Raw genomic sequence first — 19668 nt, 5'->3', positions numbered from 1 at the left:
CCTTTTTTGTCAGTTTGAATTGATGGCGGAACAAGTAAATTTTTATAGCGTATATTCCTTTAGCCATCCATCGAGCGTAATGCATCGCTCCTAGAGCCCGGAATCTGAAAGATCCGGCATCCCCATCGCCACCTAGGAATAGGAGAGATATCTTCAGCAATTCCAGGTAATCGTCCCTCGGTTGTTGTTGGGTGATTGTTATTGGTAAATAATCCAACATCTCCACTCGCAGCTCAGCGAGTACTGGATCATCAAATACCGTACACACGTCGTACTGGTTATGATCCAAGTCTCCCCATTTCTTCTGGAAGCGTTTGAACAGAAGTTCCACCGAATGTGCAGACATAGGCGTGCGACAGAACTATTTCATGCATGTGGTGTCTACATGCAACCCACACGATTTCTCTCTCCATGTAGTTCTCTAGTCTGATGCAAGCGCCTCGATGTAGGCCGGTATTGCTGTTCGTAGTATCAAAGACAATGCCATGAACCTGATCTTTGACTCCCCATTTTTCAATGCAATCAATGCAAGCAGTTGCTTGCTGTTCGCCTGTTCCACTGGTTGCTTTTGGGACACCCAATAGCTTCTCTTCTCCGTTACCAGTAACCAGCACCGCGATACGGTCGACATTTTTCTTTGAGCCGTCAATATCTGGTAAGAGTTTACCATCCCAGTGGAGAAGAAGAAGTCCTTTCAGGGAGAAGTCGTCTTCCTCGGCGGTAGCTGCTTCTCTACGTCCCTCCATACGAGAGCATTGTACAGAGCTCCATGATAGGGTGATGTCGCCGATATCATGACCGAGGGCCTTGGCGACAGCTCCGGCCATGAACACAGCCCCGCGATCTGGCAAGTTCACGCGATCCAGCGCTGCTCCAACATCCGGAGATCGGAAAATGTTCTTTGGTTTGGGATTGGATGAAGTAGCCAAATGAGCTTCTGTTTTACTGCAGCCAGGGGTCTCTGATGACGTTGAGGGAGCTATATTTATTCATCCTCCGGACTTTCAGATTCACCTGACGTAGACGATAGCGGTTCGCTTTCAGTTACCTTCAGCTTGCGGCTTTCCCTTTCAGCGTAACGTTGCCGAGCTAAGTCTTCATTTTCGTCTTTTTTTCGTTTATTTTCCTCTCTAGAGTGGGTGACTAAATCAGCTCCAGCCATGCTACTAGAGAACACACTCTTTCGCTGATGCTCCAGGAAGTCACGGTCGGCACTGATCACTATTTCCGACAATGCATTGGCTGTCGCTACGTCGAATAACTCCTCCAGGTCTGAGAGAAATAGATCATTGTTCATTTCACCAGTGTCGTTGCCCCTTTTCCGATTTTTCTTTAGTTTTAGATATCTCTCGTGGAGCTTTTTCAGCTTACGTACGCATGCATCCAGGCGTTGCGTGGGCAATCTCGCTCTATTTCACACCTCAATCACTTCACAACACGTGATTCTATAGCTCTCAGCAAGTCTTTTTCTAGGTAACATGGTGGAATTGTAAGAGGCGTAGAACATCCAGTCCACGTGGCAATCTTCCGGCAGAAAGCTGTGATATTGATGCTCCCAGTAGCCAGCTTTCAGAAGAAGAACGGAGTCCTGGCTTCAACGCCATCACTCAACCTAAGCCAAAGAAAGTTTAAGAAATGATGGACCATAAATATCACATGATCAGCACAATATATTATTGAAGAGTGAGGCTGCTCGAGACACACGAGTCTAAAACCAACCGCCCTCACCGTTCCTGCTCGTGCTGCCACCCCCCTTCCATCGCTGTAACGGAAGCACCACCACGCCGCTGGTTTGGCAGGGGGGTGGGGGGCAAGCAGGAGTACCAACAATCCATCTCAAAATTACGCAAATTTCACCCATCAGCCAAAAATCCTCATCTTTGAGCGACCGCTAAACGTTATCGTAGTACCACAACAATTCACAGGCAAATAAGTATATTGTTACGAATTCGCTCCTGCCGGCGTGCGAACTGCCGCTTTCCACTAATAGTAGCAGCTCGCCCACCGGACGGACAATTCAGTCGTGACCTTCCGGAGCAATGCCGGAACCCTGTCACGGGTGGGTCTTCAACCCCACCATGGCCGAGCCAATTGTCTACCCGCGCAAGATAGGGTCACTCGCCGAATTCGACATACCTAAGTACCCGCGCGGGCAGCCGACCGGGCGGCCGTACCTTGACACAGGTCGGCCTGAGACACGAACCGCTTAAGCGGTCCGTTCCGTTCTGCAGTGATAACCGAGCAGGTATTATCGCCCGACCTCACCGGATCCGATTCTATTGAACGGGTGTTTAAAACCCAGCTATTTATTCCGCGATGCAAGATGGCATTTCAATGTGGTGAAAGGAGGACGCGACGAACGGGGTACATTTGAACCAAGCACATTTATTATAATGAAACACGTATACAATGATGCATACATGGGACGGGGACAAAGACACGAGCAAGGCAAACAAAAGCAAGGGAAAGCACTACGACCGAATATTATTATTATTTTACAGGCACTTAACAGGTTTACTTATGGACACTATGCCACATCATTCGCACAAAAGAAGAGAAAAGACCACCCCCACAGACAGGGGGGTCAGACTGGGCCCGTAGGCCTTTATGGCGTGGGACTTGGCTGACCGAATGGGTCCCAAGAGATCGACGCTGGTTACCTGCACCCTCGTGGTGCGACGGTCGGCGAGCTCTCTCCGGCACTCTCCTCTCATGCACGCCTCGACCCTGGACCACCGCACACAACCTTCACGACTTGGCGCCCAGAGGGAAGGCACCCGGATCTCGAACACCACGGAGCAGCAGCAATCCCCAATGCCACAAAGAGACGAAGCTCCCCCGAAGAGACAATACGACTCGACGACCTTTTATTCCCCAGGTTCCAACGCTTGACTCCTCCCCGTTTTCGGCTCTGCCCCCTTCCAGCTCCTGCGGGAAGCTTCTAGAAAAGAGGCGTGCCCTCTCGTCCCCCTCCCCTTGCGCCACCCGGGGGGCGAAAAATCATTCTTGGCTCAGGTCCAAGGAAATCATTCCCCCAAAAAGCGGTCCCCACCCTTTCTCACCTTTGACCTCTGCTCGGATCGCACCTCCTCCACACCAAGCACGGAGAAAATGGGCGGGAAAAATCGGCGCACCATTGGAGGTTTCTCCTTGGTCTCTTTGCTCGCGTTGCGCTGACTTTCACAGATGCTATTCGTTGGTGCATGGGATTGTGGTATCGTTGCTTGTAGTTGTGGCGTGGCTAGTGGTTGGCGTTGTGGTTGTGAAGGTTGTTAGGTGATTGATGGGGTGGAGAAGGTGGTGAGGCGATGTTGGTGGTTGGGGGTAAAGTGGTGAGGATGGCGTGGTTTGTTGAGAGGCGCGTGTGGTTGATGGAGGGGTTGTGGTGGAGGTTGCTGTGAAGCGGTTGTTGAGAGCGACGGTGGTGGTGGTTCGGTTGTGGTTGATGGTTGAGGCGATCGTGGTTGTTGTGATGGTGGCGTGGTTGGCGTTGTTGTTAAGGTGGTTGTTGTAATGGTGGTTGAAATGTGGTTGGTCCAAAATAACGATAGAAAAAGAAAAACCTACCTCAAAGGATCACAGCCCTGCGATGCGAATAAATCTCATTAAACAACGGTGGGGAAATCTAACTGAACACAGACTTAGCGATCTAACTGAACTAAGGAACCTTTATGGTGTTCTTCGAATTTCCACAGTCGTAACAATATCATAGTGAACAAAAACAAGCCATGTGGAGGGAACATTCAGACAACTTTATATTTTTCATATTGATCATGGACCACCCGAATATATTGTTGTGGTTACCAGATTCGCAAACCACCATTCAGGTCCCTTAGGTGAGGTATCTCGGTAAGTACATGTGTAGTTAGGCCCGAACCCGTTGTCTAGTGGGAATACATGTCATTTATGCGAGCTGCGACTCTTCAGGATAGCCGTTTTTCTTTTACTATCTTTATTTTGGACCAATCGCCATCACCACAACCACAACATCAACCACCAACCACAACGCCGCTTCACCACAACCGCCACGACCTTCACGTCACACCTCGCAACCGTAGCATCGCCACCGTTCTTGCCCCGCTGTGGGTACCGGTGTTGGACTCGTGCAGGGCGCACGTCCAACAGCGTGTACAAAATCACGGATTTTGTGCTTCAAAAACGGATCAAAAACGACACACGCCCACTTTTTGCCGTCCAATCGGTGAGCGAGGGGCGATTTGGCCCCGCCTCCAGAACGATCGATATATGCAAATTTGTGGATCAAAAAGCCTTCACGCCCACTTTTTCTCGGGCCAATGGGGAGCGAGGTGAAAGGTCAAAGGGAGGGGGTCAAAGGCGAAGCTACGGGGGGATAAAAGGACCGTGTTCGTCAGTCAGAGAGTGTGGAAGTCTGGAGCCCGAAGCCTGCAGTAGCTGGAGAAGCTGAAGAGAGTCGAACGAGGAGAGCCCAAAGAAGAGTCCAGGGTGGAGAGTCCAGAGGCGGAGAGGCGGCAGCGGCGAAGGCAGACGAGGGGGTGCTCGCGACGGTGCCGGGAGCTGCACGCCCGAGGAAGGCCGGCAGCGCGACCTGGCCGAGGTGGAGACGCACACCAGGGATAATAAAGATCCTCTATACCCCGAGCATCAGCAACCCCCTCCTGTTTCCCCCCGCGCTGAGATAGTGCGACCAAGGGGGCCCCTTTTCCCACCCCCTGCCTGACACTGTCCGCGAGGCCCGCGGAGTGAGGCGCCATCGCCGCTCCGCGTCTCATCACCAGACGGGTAGGCGCGACCCGGTCTCGGCCTCAGGCCCGCCTCATCCTTGAGGGTATTTCTTTTCCTTGGTTTTGGGTATGTGTTGTCGGCGCCGTCTGTGAAGTAGAATTGTATAAGTGTTGCCGTGTGCTCGGTAGTCGGTATTAGCTCTGCACTGTGTTTTCACTTTTATATTTGCTTTTTGTGTAAATGGAATTGTGTTTTCTTTTTTTTGTGTGCTTTTGGTGGAATTGTATTTGTGTGCTTCCCGTGTGCCGCGAATAAATGTGCTTTATTGTTGAACTGTTCTCCCGCTTCGCTTCGTCTTTTCCCCCATTGAACCCTCATCTTGCTTCACGTAAAGGGTTGGTAGTGGGCTGAATACGCCCGATAATTAATCGAACCGTCGAGGTCGACGATAACACCGCTCGGTTATTCTGATAGTACGGAACGGGTCGCTTAAGTGGCCCGTGTCCGAAGTCGACCTGCGGCGAGGTGCGATCGCCCGGTCTACCCTCCGCGTGGGTACTTAGGTAGGTCGAATTTGGCGAGCAACCCTATCCCACGCGGGGGCTGATTGGCTCGATCGCGGTGAGACCGAAAGGTCCACCCGTGACTGGTTCCCGGCGTTAGTCCGAGAGGGTCACGACTGGATTGTCCGTCCGGTGGGCGACGTGCCGCGATTCGAGTTACGTGGCCGTCAGCACGCCGGCGGGCGCGAAGACCGCAACAATATATATATATATATATATATATATATATATATATATATATATATATATATATATATATATATATATATATATATGATTTTTTATCTCTAACAATAACAAACGCAAAAATTCCTTCTTTCATCCCAGAACCAGCTGGCAATCCAGCTGGCTTGTATCCTTGCGATACTTATCAAAGATAAGCAAGATCACAGGTTTTCCTCCAGATTCTGCGACACAATGCTCCCTTGAATTACTCAAGGTTAAACCTTTCTTATCTCAGTTCACAATGTTCATTCCGCAGCAAGCAAGAATACATTTTAATTAACTGCAGGCAAAGTGAATTAAGTAAGCACGAAACAAAGTTTATAAGAAAAGGTACAAATCCCAACATATGTATGCATGTATGTGTATATATACTGTATATATATTTTTGTATATATAGCTTTCCCCATCCAACCCCACATGAATGTGGAAATAATTGTGGTCATTAAAGAAGAAGAAGAGACAATGCCATAGATTGAATTTTACCATGATTTTTTTTTTTCTTAGTTTTTTTTTTGGCTCGGGAGCACACTTTACCATGCTTACACTTTTTACCATGCAATATGCACTTGTTAATGTAAGAGAGAAATAAAGGAAATTTTGACTTTATATCAACAACGAAGATTAGTGGGATATATTTCGAGCTCACCTGGACTTTCGCCTGGTGAGCTTATGCGATCGAGCAGTGTCCGGAGTTGAGTGAGTCGTCATTCAGTGAGTCCATAAACACTTCAGTCATTATCCCTTGAATCAAACACACTATTTTGATGAAAATTAGCCACTATAGCTTCATATCTGATACCGAACGAAGGTGTGTTGACCGCATCAAAATCTGTGCTCATGAAGGGGATATATGGAGGAGGGGAGGGGTGACCTCCCAAAATAGGTGTTTGCTCTCTTCTCTGAAAGTACGCACACAATTTTGATGAAACTTCACCACATCCTTCATCACCTGTAATGTACCAATGTTTGTTCATGGCATTTAAAAAAAGTCAGAGTGTATGGGGTTCTTTGAGGAGTTTGAACCCACAAATTACGTATTTGTTCTCTTTTCTGAAACTACACGCACAATTTCAATGAAACGTGAGCACAACCTTCATCACTTGTGATGTAACAAAGTTTGTTCACGGCATTAAAAAAAATCAGGATATATGGGTGTCTGCACAGGGTTTGAGTGAATGTTGTTGCTGATCCAGGTGAGCTTCAGGATGTGTATTCCTATTTTTATCAGTAATTTGACTGTAGATATCAAATAGCAGCAAGTTGCATTCGTAAAAATGCCAAATAAATGCAAAATGATGGTAGTGTTTTGACTTTGGACCCATGTACAGAAATATCTATAAAAAAAAGTTTTTAAATCTACTCCAAAATGCCAACAGCACTTTTTGTGGATGTCAACAGGTAGAAAACATTAAAAACATGGTGAAAATGTTGCAACAGTTCAATCCTATTTTGGCCAGAATCAGGATTTGGCTCCCTGATGATAGTCCAAACTCGCGTTTAATTGAAAAGAGAAATTACAAGCGATACACTAACATATTGCCAAGACATTGTGCACAGCAAAGCAAATGGTGACCAGCTCTTCTTTCTGCTCTCATTCTCACATCTGCTTTGCCACTTGAATTGACTGCTCACTCACATTTCTAAGCCCTCCTTCAAGGAAAGTACTCGTAAATATGAGACGGTTCGACACCTAAAAGGAACCAGAAACTGATAGATATATCAAGACTGTTGCATATCCAGAATTGGCTAACCCTTCCCTGAACCAGAAAACGATCACCAGCACTTCCTCTATCAGTTGTAAAATCAAACTACAATATTGTTGTGGGACGGTGTTTCGGTGGCGAGCACGACCACGAGGTGGAGCAGTAGAGTCGGCTCCACCGAACACCCGGAATTTAGAGGTCGTCACCCCGGATAACTCCGGAGCCGACGGGTCCCTTATCGGACCGAAGATCGCCAATAGGTCAACCGCGTGGGATAGGGTCGATTGCCAATTTCAATTTACCTAAATACCCATGTCGCCCAAACTACTGGGGAAATTCACCCTCGGCGGAGCTCGAGCGGAACGAGCCAGTAGCGTGCTCGAACCGTGCGTAACCCGAGCGGATGGTTACCGAGATCCGTCGGTCCAAATGCACAATTTACCCTCACTACTTCTCAACATCCACCATGCTAAACCAATGAAAGAAACACAAAAAACGAGCTGAAACATTTAACGGGGGATTTATTTATAATGGGGGAGGGAACACACAAGGAGCAGAGTTATCCGACTATAAGGAATGCAGTCTATGTACAAGCAAAAGCACTTATCCAGTTGCTACTAAAAGACGGGCCCACACACACAGAAATGGACCCCAATGGTCTTTATTGAAGGCCTCCAGCTCGAGGAAAGGTGAGCTCGAGACCAGAGCCTGTGCTTGGACCTGTCCACCTCGTGTGGTCTTCGACGATCCAGCTCGGCGGGACTCGAACCTGCAACACGATGCTGCTTCAAGCACCAGGCACCACACTCTCCAACCGGCCACGGACCAATCGACCAAGCCAAGGAGAAGGTCGGAGGCGACGATGATCCAGCTCAGTGGGACTCGAATCCGCAACACAATGATGATGACCACCACAACGACGACCACGACCCTTTTACCACTACGACGACCTCCACCACCTCGATCCTTTTACCACCACGACGACCTCCACCACCTCGATCCTTTTACCACCCTCACGACCCAGCCTGGCGTTTCTTATATTCCTTTCTCCTCCGGGGTGAGCTCATCACCGTCCAAGGCGCTCTCCACCCTCATTGGACAGGGCGTCGTGGGAAGGTCACTCTCTGTGGCCATCTCAACTCTCATTGGCCGGCATGTCGTGGGAAAACCGCCTTCTGTGGCTATATCAACTCTCATTGGCCGGCGTGTCATGGGAAAACTGCCTTCTGTGGCCTGATTGGACAAGGGGCACGCCCCTGCCTTCCTGGGCAGAGTCCCGGTCTGAGGCAATGGAAATCTCCGCCCAGGTACGTGGCTGGACACGCATGTGTAATGACGCAATGTGCGAAGTGAAGGAGTGATGGTTTTGGTTGGCTGGAGGCTTGATTTGTATTGCAAAAATCCTGACTAAAAAGTAATTCGCAGCACACACATGTAAATCCCATTAGACACAGGTAGGGGGCTCTAACTATAAACACACACTTATCGAAATAACTAAGTTAGGGACTGCTGTCTGTCTGTGTGCTCAAGGCTTCCAGATTCGTAACAATATTGTTGCGGTTTATGGAAATGAACACCGGGGTGGAGCATTGAACACGTAAAGGAATTCCCTCGTTAGATATCTCATTGTTATATGTGCTTCGTCGGGTACCTTCCCCTCATAAGGAACAGGGAAAATGTGTTGAGTGTTAGCATGTTCCATCCCTGTTGTGATTTCTCACTTCCTTCGGACTCCTTCATCCATCCATCCCTCCTTTCAGCTTTCCATCCATCCCAATTCTTCACCCTTTCGCTTGCGAATCTCTGTTCCCCGTGCTTCACCAAAAGCCTTCACCCTTTACCTATCAAACCCTTGAACCCCCTCTTTGTTTAATCCATTTCAGTACCTCCCGTCTCTAATCCCTTTGAATCATTTTTACCCTCCTATTCTCCCTCCTGCATATTTCCACACCACAATGACAGTGACATACATCGAAGCCAAAATTATCTCTGTCATTGCCATCATCGGGCGAGGCAGTTCCTGCATGTTCAACATTACTGTTGGAAACGCTAATGCTGAGCTCTTGGGGCATGGCTCGGGCATGCGGATGTGATGGAGCTGACCTGCTGGGCCAATGGAAACATAACACAAGCGGATAAGATGGTGCCTCGAGTACCTTTGCCATGCCTCGCTCGAAGCTCAATAAAAGCCGAGCAAGCAGACCAACTGTCTGCGGTTGAGCTGTCTGATGAACCACGAGCCACTGCCAACTGACAAACTGCCTGCCTGACTTAGTGCTGCTGCGCTGCTGTCTGCCAGCTGAGCCACGAGCTGTCGGACGAATGAACTTGCCGTTCTGAGTTATTGCCTGGATGGGTGGGCCGAACAAGGCTTACCAAACAGTTCCGAGGGTGAACAGCACCACGCAATCTTTGGTCACAATGGCCATGTACACACAACATTCCTGACACACCATTCACATTTCCCTTCCTCCCCTCCCTTCCCTACCTGTCACTTTGGACCGACACAGACCCACCTGTTTGCTTTGGGTAAGCAAGGGGCCAACCCAAAGTCCTAATATTTATCTCTTTCTTTCTCTCTACGTTCCTGGACTGTGTGTGGCATGCCTGTCTGTCCCTAAATAGTTAAGATTGTGTAAGGGGAACTTCTGTGCTCGGGGTTAAGACTTCTCTTGTGTTTTGAATGTCTGTACGTGCCTCGTGAGTATTTGCATGTAAATGCGTGCTTTGTTTAACCATTGGTAAAATATTTCAAACCTGCCTGGCTGTCTTTTCCTTCATTGGTTCGATTATAGCATACGTAATCTCTCTATCGAGTGCAGCCTGTGGCTGCTGGATGCATCATTGTTTAGGACGTGGCTATGCCGCTGATGCAGTGTCCCCCTTACCAGTGCACTGGTACTCATTTTGCCGACCTCAGAAGGATGACAGGCTGAGTCAACCTCCTGGTGTATTAATTCAGCGGCTCAACGGGGTTTGAATTCAGGACCCCAGGATCCCAAGCCACCACTCTAACCACGAAGCCAACACCAGGCTTAGCATACGTACTAAATAGACAGGATATTGTACCCCACTAACTAGCTATTGTGTGCAGCTTGTGGCTGCTGGTTGCATCGTTTTCTGGGGGTGCGGCTGTGCCACTGTTGCGACAGTGTGCCACAGTGCCTTCTATTACCATGACACTGGTACTCATTTTGCCGACCTCAGAAGGATGACCGGCTGAGTCAACCCCACCTGGTTTTATGCAATGGCTGAAAGGGGCTTGAACTCAAGTCCCTAAGATGTTAAGCTAGCCAACTTAACCATTAAGCTAACACCAGGCATCTGTACCCCACTGATTCGCTACGCGAGATAGCCAACGCCCCCACATGCGGTTTTGCTTGGCTGAACTTAATAAGTAAATACAGGTGGGACGTTGAGAGCGTGGTTCCCCATTTGAGATAACTGGATCACCAGCAGGTAATGTGACTCTGGGCATGAGGACCCTGCTCAAACTACTTGTCCTTACCGGCGTCCGTGGTTACCCAGCAACCCGTCGGAATCTGTACAGGTACACAATCACGAAATCTGTACAGGTACACAATCACGTTCACACACAACACAACAATCTGGACAGGTACACAATCACGGAATCTGTACAGGTACACAATCACGTTCACACACAGACGGGGAAAGTATTGAGGGTTGGGGATGAGCAGCATGGGAGAGATCCAACGATGCATGGGTAAGTTCAACTTCGGAGCCCTGATTCCTCTGACTCGTCTGACTCACTGCACTCTACATTCTCACTGACTGTGTCTGCACGTGACCTTTTTATCCCTTCCTCCATGGCCATGCCTGCACCCTTGAGCGTTCTTCGCTCATGGCTTTGCATCAGCCAATGAGGTGGCACATCGTTGTCGCCGCGGTGACATTGTGGATGAGGTTTTGTCGCCACTGCTGTGCAAACAAATGGCCCGCCCCTGTTTAGACTGCCATTTGGGATCGAGTCCTCCAGGTCTTTGTGAGGGCCATTACCATGACAGTCTCCTTGCATTCAGAGTGCGGATTATGAAGGGGGACTATCGGCGAACACACAAACCGTCGACACACCCAAAGCGGCCCCCCTCTCCTACCCTTTCCTTGCCTGGTATGTTGCCAGGTTTTAGAGAGAAGATACGTACAATTTACACTTTACTATTTAATCCCTATGTCAACTATACTGCCTTGCATGGCACACATAACTCAATGATATTCAGAGAATACTTACCCTGCGTACTCAACGGTTTTGGAGATATGGAGGTGCAACGTTGTTTTTTGTTTTTTCCAAGATGGTGCCTGTACCACATGACTTATGACATCATGATTATCATTAAAATATTCTTCAAGTGAAGGCACTCCTACGCTGAAAATTTCGTGTCCATCAGCCCAACAGTTGATGAGAAAAATAAAATTCATAATGATCAGATAAGTATTGTACTTGTCGAATTATGACATCATAACGAAGGTACAAATGATATCATCATTAACATATCTTATTCCCAATGGGGAGGAGTTGACAATGAGCTGTCTGAATTTTTTTTTCCATGGAGTGGTTTCAGAGATATAAAGGTGTGAAGGTTTTCCAAGATGGTACCTGTACCATGTGACCTATGATGTAATTATCATTCACATATTCTACAGGAGGAGGCACTCCTATGATGAAAATTTCATGTTAATCGGACCAAGAATTGCAGAGAAATAAAATTCATACTGATCGAATCAAGCGTTGTACTTGTCGAATTATGACATCATAATTAAGGTACCGATGACATTATCATTAACATATCTTTTTCTCTAAGGGGAGTACTTGACAATAAGCCATGTTTCAATTTTTTCCATGGGAGCCGTTTCAGAGATATAGAGGTGCAACTTTTTTTTTAATTTTTCCAAGATACAGGAGGAGCCGCTCATATTTTGAAAATTTTGTGTCCATCGGACTAACAATTGCAGAGGAAATTTTATTTTTCATACTGATCAGATCAAGTGTTGTACTTGTCGAATTATGACGTCATAATGAGGGCACCAATGAGCATCATCATAAACATACCTTGTTCCCCATTGGGAGTACTTGACAATGAGCCATGTTTCAATTTTTTCCATTGAGCGGTTTGGGAAATATAGGGTTGATATTTTTCGAAGACGGCATCTCTACCACATGACCGATGACATCATAAGTGAAGAAATAAATTCTACAGGCGGAGACACTCCTCTGGTAAAATTTTGTGTCAATCGGAACAATGGTTGCCGAGGAAATGAATTTTTTAAATGCAGACACGCACGTACGCCACACACGAATGTTTTAATGATAATTATTACGTCATAGGTCACGTGGTGTGGCAGCCATGTTGGGAAAATGGAAAAACTTTGGGCCTCTGTATCTCCAAAATCGCACCAAGGAAAAAATTGAAACTTAGCACATAGCATGTACTCCTCATGGGAATGGGTGTGATTTTTTTTATGACATCATAGGTGCCTTCGTTATGACGTCATTGCATATGTCGAACGCTGAATCCGATCAGTATGAAAAAATTTCCGGGTCATCTGGAGTTAAAATGGTACACAAAATTTTTTTTGATGTCCTCAGTCACGTGATTTGGCAGCCATATTGTTAAAATAAAAACTTTCAAAAATCTTCTCTTGAAATGGCTGAACAGATTGAGGCAAAACTTGACACATATGACCACCTATCCATGAGGAACAAAAGGTTCACACATATGACATCATAGGTCACATGGTTTGGCAGTCATATTGGATTTACCCTAAAACGTATGAAAAATCTTCTCCGGAACAGCTGGAGAAATCGAGTGAAAACTTCACACAAATGTTCCCCAAGCCATGGATGCACAAGTTTGTTAAGGAATATTTGATAGGTCACATAGTTTGGCTGCCATATTGGATTGAGGAAAATATTACGTAATGTTTTCTCTGGAACCGCTTAACAAATCAACGTGAAACCTCACAATTATGTTTTAGTAGTGATGGGGAATACAAGTTTTAAATTCCAACTTGATCGGACACATGAGATCGGCAACCAGAATTGTTTGATTTTTTAAATCTGTTTAAAAAAAAAAAATTCCATGAAGGCGCACTTGGCTGTGCCTGGATGGGTTTGAGTTTTTAGTTTTGAGTTAGAGAAGTAGCAGCTGAAATGCGAATCCTATGCAGGTTCCTCCTGATGACTTCATCGTTGCTTTTTGCTTGTTCAGGTTCCTTCTGGTGATTCCAATGCAGAACTGTGCCTATTTGATCTTCCATTTGATTTGAAATGAATTTATTTTAATCCCATTCTTAATTCAATTGAATAATAATGAAAAACGTCATGGGTCAGGGACTCAGGATCAGGTATCTGATCAAAGTGCGGTTGCATCAAAGCGAGACCTCTTGGTACCTGATCATCACTGCCAGCAGTTATAAAGTGGCAGTTCTGATTTTGTCTGTTATTAATTACGTAACACACCAGTACACAAACACCACACAAAATACACCACACAAAGCAAGTCTTGGCGAGGGTCAGCAATCTCTGATCGCTCTTTTTCTTGTTTATTTTTGTCTTTCATTCATTGATGCCTTTCCCACAACAAACTGATGTCTCGTTTGCAGGTGAAGTTCATCTCATGAAGACAGAACGTTTCCAAAGTAACTTTCTTCAGACTACCAAGGATGCTTTGAGCAATGAGGAGGTAAAGCAGGAACCTTGTGGTTCTCCTCCCAAGGGGTCCAGCAATGCTGCTCAGGTTTTTGAAGGTAATCAGAGCTGCGCACAGAACACATGACACTGATCTTGTTTTGTTACAAGGAACTCTGACACTAGAGTACGCCATTTGACCCATCATGCTTCTACTCTATCAACACCATATTGATTCAGTCTATTTAATTTCACTGAGAGAGTAGCCTGGTGTTGGCTTAGCGGTGAGGGTGGTGGCTTTGGATCCTAGGGTCCTGAGTTCGAGCCCCATTTTCCACTGAATTAACACCAGGAGGTTGACTCAGCCTGTCATCCTTCCGAGATCAGCAAAATGAGCACCAGTATACTGGTAATCGGGGCACTGCATCAGCGGCATAGCCGTGATACTAACCAATGATGCAACCAGCAGCCAAAAAGGCAGCACACAATGGGAACTGAGTTGGGGGAGTGGAAGAAGTGTGTGTGTGTGTGCGTTTGTGCATGCGTGCATGCGTACGTGTACACAGAAAACCCTCCAATGTCACGGGTTTCTACCAATTGTGTTCCGATTCCATTATCGCGGGATTTCATTTCGACCAAGAGCAGTTTTTGAGCTGAAATGAATCATCGTTTGCATCCCATGCATTAACGATTGCCTTCCATTCTGAGCCTTGTGGTGTTTCTCGTGCACCGCTTTTAATGAGCCCAAATGTAAAGCGATGGACAAAGCTAGTTGTACCAAAAGGCAGAGAAAGGTTATGACGTTGGGCGAAAAGATCGAGTTGTAAGATCGGTTGGTTTGAGGAGAAAATGTGGCATCTGTCCAGACTGCCATTATGGGGTCGATGATTGCAGGGAGAACATTCCCCATTGTATTCTTCCTCATTCATAAACGTTCATTATCCTTCAAACTTAATTACCAAACGTTCATTTTCCAACTCTGTATTCAAACCTTATTGCCAAAACACTTAATTTCCAACTCCCGGATTCGAACGCCCCTTCTCAAACACATTCCCATGCGCAGCTCATGAAACAAGTTGAGGCGAAGGAATTTATAAGGGAACAGGTTTTTAACACTGATGAGATGGAAGATGATGTCATCTCGTACGTTGGTCCCCAAGCAGGGAATATCGTGGTTCATGGTATTAAAGGTGATTTAAGGATCGTGTTACCCTTCTCCGTTGTGGGTTCTGGCAATGCTGCAGGCACCTTCATCGTAAAACTAATTCTGCTTTTCCGTTCGCTGAACCACCTTCCCTGCTTACCCTTCCCCGCTCACCCTTCTCTCACTCCACTCCACTTTCCCCCATCTAACAGCATCATCCCAAGCTAAATCTTGTGTTTTCTTTTTTTGGCAAAGTACAATGCGAGTACGTAATATGTTTACCATCACCCACCTCGCTGTGCTGTAATAAATTTAAGAGGTAAAAGTCATGTGTTTTAGTTTAATTTACACTATTTATTGTATTTACATGTTTATCTCAATGTTAACATGATACATTTATATATATATATATACATATACACACAAGCTTGGTGTTGGCTCAGTGGTTAGGGTGGTGGCTTGGGATCCAAGGGTCCTGAGTTCAAGCCTCGTTGCCCGATGAATTACTTCACCAGGGGGTTGACTCAGCCTGCCATCCTTCCGAGGTCGGCAACCAAGAAAACTCTCAGCAACCGCTCGTTGGACACAGTCTGACCAGCATTCACCAAGGATTCTCCAAAGAGACCTGGTACCAAAAGGAATTAAATCTCTGTTTCAGATCTCTGGTCAGAGTCCAAGTCTCACATCCATAGAGCAAGACTGGAAGCACCAATGACCTGAAAACTCGGACTTTCGTCCTCCCGTACAGGTACCGACAGTGCCACACCCAATGATCCAGTGAATCCGTGACTCCCCAGGCCCGACACAGACGTCTGTTGACCTGTGGCTCACAGCCAGGAGAGACATGAATATCACTGCCAAGGTAAGTGAATCTCTCTGCGACCTCAACATCCTCACCGCAAACAGGTACAGACAGGACAGCAGCATCCAAGATGTCAATGAAAGCCTGGATCTTAGTTTTGACCCAGGAAACCCAGAATCCCAGTGGCTCGACTCCTCAATCAGCACCTCTAGGGCCCCCAAAAGGATATCCAGAGTCTCCGCAAAGATGACTGCATCATCTGCAAAATCAAGGTCAGAGATCTTGACATTCCCAAACGATGCACCGCAGCTTGATCTCTCCGACATTCTCCCCAGAATCCAGTCCACACAAGTGTTGAAAAGTGTGGGGGCCAGTCCACACACCTGACGAACTCCAGTAACAACTGGAAATAAGTGAGAGATGATATCACCACATCTCACAGCACTCTCAGTACCAGAGTAGAGTTCAGACATCAGATTGATCAGTTTTGGTGGCACTCCACGAAGACCAAGAATCCTCCAGAGGGCATCCCGATTCACTGAATCAAATGCTTTACCAAGAATAACAGGCTGCAAGCAGCCCCTGTCGAAACTCTCGTCTGCGTTCGGTGAGGACCTGAAGAGCAAGGATACGGTCAATCGTTGACCTCTTTGGTGTAAAGCCTGACTGCTCTGGACGCTGGTGCTCAAGCAGATGGTGTCGAACCTGATCGAGAATTATCCGAGCAAAGACCTTGCCCAGCACTGAGAGCAGCGTCACCCCTCGGTAGTTGTTACAGTCTTTGCGATCACCCTTCCCTTTCCAGAGAGGGACAACAAGGCCCCTCTTCCAGTCAGTTGGGATGATGCCTGTATTCCAGGCAGAGCACAGAACTGCATGCAACGACATGAGTGCAGCATTTCCACCAGCTTTGAGAAGTTCAGCATGGATGCCACAGATCCCTGGAGCTTTACCCTATTTCAGCTTCTGTTGCTGGGTGGAGCCGAAGCTTCTGTTGCTGGGTGAAGCTGTCAGACCACGCACACAGAAAATGTCAAAACACTTTATATAATGGCCCGATAAAACTGGATGAGAATCTTCATGCAAAGGCTAAACCTCTTTAGCTGCCACAATAAGTCGAGGCATTGCTGAGCTTTCGTAATTATAATATCTGTGTTGTGGTCCTACTTTTTTTTTTTGTATACCTTGTCGAGGCTCGTATGAGAGCTAACACACAACACACATCAAGGGGGGCATGAGACAGGAGGGGAGGGAGTGGGAAGGCCAAAACAGTGGGGAACAGAGACATTAGGAGATCTGTGGAAGGGAGAGGGATGGGATGGGGAACATGGGGAATAGAAGATGGACATTACAGGGACTTTCAGGAAGGAAAGCAGGGGATTTGAAGTAGGTGGGCTTGGGTGGATTATCGTGGGTAGAAAAGATCGAGGATTTGGATGGGGGATGATAAGAGGTGGTGGTGAACAGCTGTTTTGAAGGCCTGGAGGGAAGAATGGGAAGGAATAGAGTGAGGGAGTTTATTCCAAAAGAGGAATGAAAGGAATGAAAAAGAGGAGGAATCACTTTAAACGACTGGTAATGGTTGTGCCTCGAAGTTCAAAACAGTCAACAATTTCAATAACTCCATTGATGGTAAGAGAGTCAACTGAACTTTTCGTCCGATGAAAGTCCACAACCATCTCCTTAGTCTTTGTAGTGTTCACCTCGAGGTTGTTGGGTTTGCACCATGACACAAATCCATTAACCTCCTGAAGGTATTCTGACTCATCAGAATTCACGAGAATACCCTCGATGGTCATGTCGTCGGCAAACTTCACGAGCTGCGCAGACTCATGATGAGACACCCAATCATTGGTGAAAAGGGAACAGAGAAGAGGTGACAGCATGCACCCTTGTGGGGCACCTGTATTCAAGATAATAGTCTTGGACGACTTGTTGTTTAATTTTACTGTTTGCGATCAGTTAAGGAGAAAATCCTAAATCCAGCAACAAATTTACGGAGGAAGGCCAAGGGAGTGGATTTTATTTTTTTTTAAGTTTCTGAGGGACAATGGTATTAGAAGCAGAACGAAAATCAATAAAAATAATACGAGCAAAACGATTTGAAAATTCAAGATGCTGAAGAACAAAATGAAGAATGAAGGCAACATCATCATCAACCAAACGATTTTCTTGAAAGGCAAACTGAAGATGATCAGGCCTACAGGTGGTGATAGACTTAAGGTGCTTGAGAACCAAATGCTCAAACACCTTCATCTTCACTGAGGTGAGAGCTACGTGTCTATAATCGTTGAGCGTTGTCATCTTCAATCTACAACAAAATGTCAACAACCATTGTTAAGTTTGATCCCTTCAGTTATCAATGAAAAAGTTCATTTGGAAAAATTGTTTCTACGTAATTCGTAATTCATCGAAATGTGGCCTTATTGGAGGGGGTGAATACTTTTTCAGGCCACTGTAGATGGTGAAACATAGATACATGATGAATACTTCAGAATTGATCACTTGGCATGTTACATCACAAAAACATTACAGTATGTTCCAGAAAGGCCAAATATGGTTTAAATATATCCCCCAAAAAAAAATTCAAGTGCACACTGTGTTCCAGAAAAAAGTATCACTTTGTGAAAATATCACCTTTTTAAATCACTCACTGAAGGTGTGCCAAGACGGGCACCTCCTTCCGTAGGATTGGAGTGCCGATGCTAGTTTAAATGAACACGCACTCCTCTCTGCACATGCACGATTGAGACATGCACCAAAGTACTGCTAAACTGCAGCTTCGTTTTTCCGATTTGTGTTCAAACTATAACATTGAATTGAAATCAAGTTGTACCTCAATCATAAACTTACATTTGTAGATGGACGGACGGACAGACAAATGTTAACCTGTTGCTTAACCCTGCTTTTCGCTTCACGTGCGCATGGTAATGAGCACTCATCGCATTCTGTCATAACAAATCGCATTCTGTCACTTCTAAAAGTAGAAGTATCTGATGTTCTCTCTCTTCTACAAATCTTTGTTTTCTCTCTTGTGGTCCCTCTCATGTGACCTTTAATTTTCCATGTGATATTTTAATTGAGCTCAAACTGAACAGTGGGTGGACATATGTAGTTATCAAGTGCAGGTTGTGACTGCAGGTTGCATAATTTTCTGGTGGCACGGCTGTGCCGCTGATGCAGTGCCCTCCATTACCAGTACACTGGTACTCATTTCGCCAATGTCGGAAGGATGACAAGCTGAGTCAACTCCACCTGGTGTTAATTCAACGGACGACGGGCTGGAACTCAAGACTCTTAAGATCGTAAGCCAGCCACCTTAACAGTTAAGCTAACATCAGGCTATGGTGGACTTGTAATATGGGTGGAAACATGTCCATCAATGCATTCACATCAAATTATTGTACACCACTTCAAACCAATTCCATATCCAGGCGATGCATGACTTCATCGCCGGGCGCCAAAGGAAGAGAGTCCTCAGTTTTTACTCCGTTTGTTTGTTTGTTTTCCTTCTTGTTTTCTTCTTTGTTTGTCTGGGCGATATCTCAGCCATCCTTTGAGCTTGGAAGCTGAAATTTGGGCACAATAGTGACCAAGTGCCTTGGCAAAAACGATATATTTTTTATTTTTTGATTAATCAATTAATTATTATCGATTTATTAATGACTTATTTTCTTCCTCAGGGCAATATCTCAGGCATTTTTGAGCAAGGAAGCTGATATTTGGACATGACATTGACCAAGTGATTTGGGTATAAAGGGTATTTTTGATTTATCGATTAATCAATTAATTTTTTTTTCTTGTTTGTCCAAGGGATATCTCAGCCATTCTTTGAGCTCGGAAGATGAAATTTGGGGGACAAAAGTAAAGATGTGCTTTGG

At 46.1% G+C, this 19668-nt stretch overlaps 2 protein-coding genes across 7 annotated transcripts in view; both read left to right on the top strand.

Annotated features, from left to right (window-relative positions):
- LOC147009084 (uncharacterized) overlaps window positions 1-19668 on the top strand; it is a 288704-nt gene that overhangs the window by 75864 nt on the left and 193172 nt on the right. The gene's annotated exons all lie outside the window — the stretch shown is intronic.
- LOC147009087 (uncharacterized) overlaps window positions 1-19668 on the top strand; it is a 38591-nt gene that overhangs the window by 13255 nt on the left and 5668 nt on the right. For all 6 annotated transcript variants that reach the window (XM_085862765.1, XM_085862766.1, XM_085862763.1 and 3 more), the window contains one exon: window positions 13817-13960. In XM_085862765.1, the coding sequence (XP_085718891.1) occupies window positions 13817-13960 (144 nt within the window). The remainder of the gene's footprint in view (window positions 1-13816; window positions 13961-19668) is intronic.

The sequence above is a fragment of the Eptatretus burgeri genome, chromosome 17 (genome assembly GCF_056783735.1).
Source record: "Eptatretus burgeri isolate ZD-2024b chromosome 17, Ebu_testis_v1, whole genome shotgun sequence".
In the NCBI taxonomy this organism is placed as follows: domain Eukaryota; kingdom Metazoa; phylum Chordata; class Myxini; order Myxiniformes; family Myxinidae; genus Eptatretus; species Eptatretus burgeri.
This window is presented reverse-complemented; position numbering and strand designations above follow the sequence as displayed.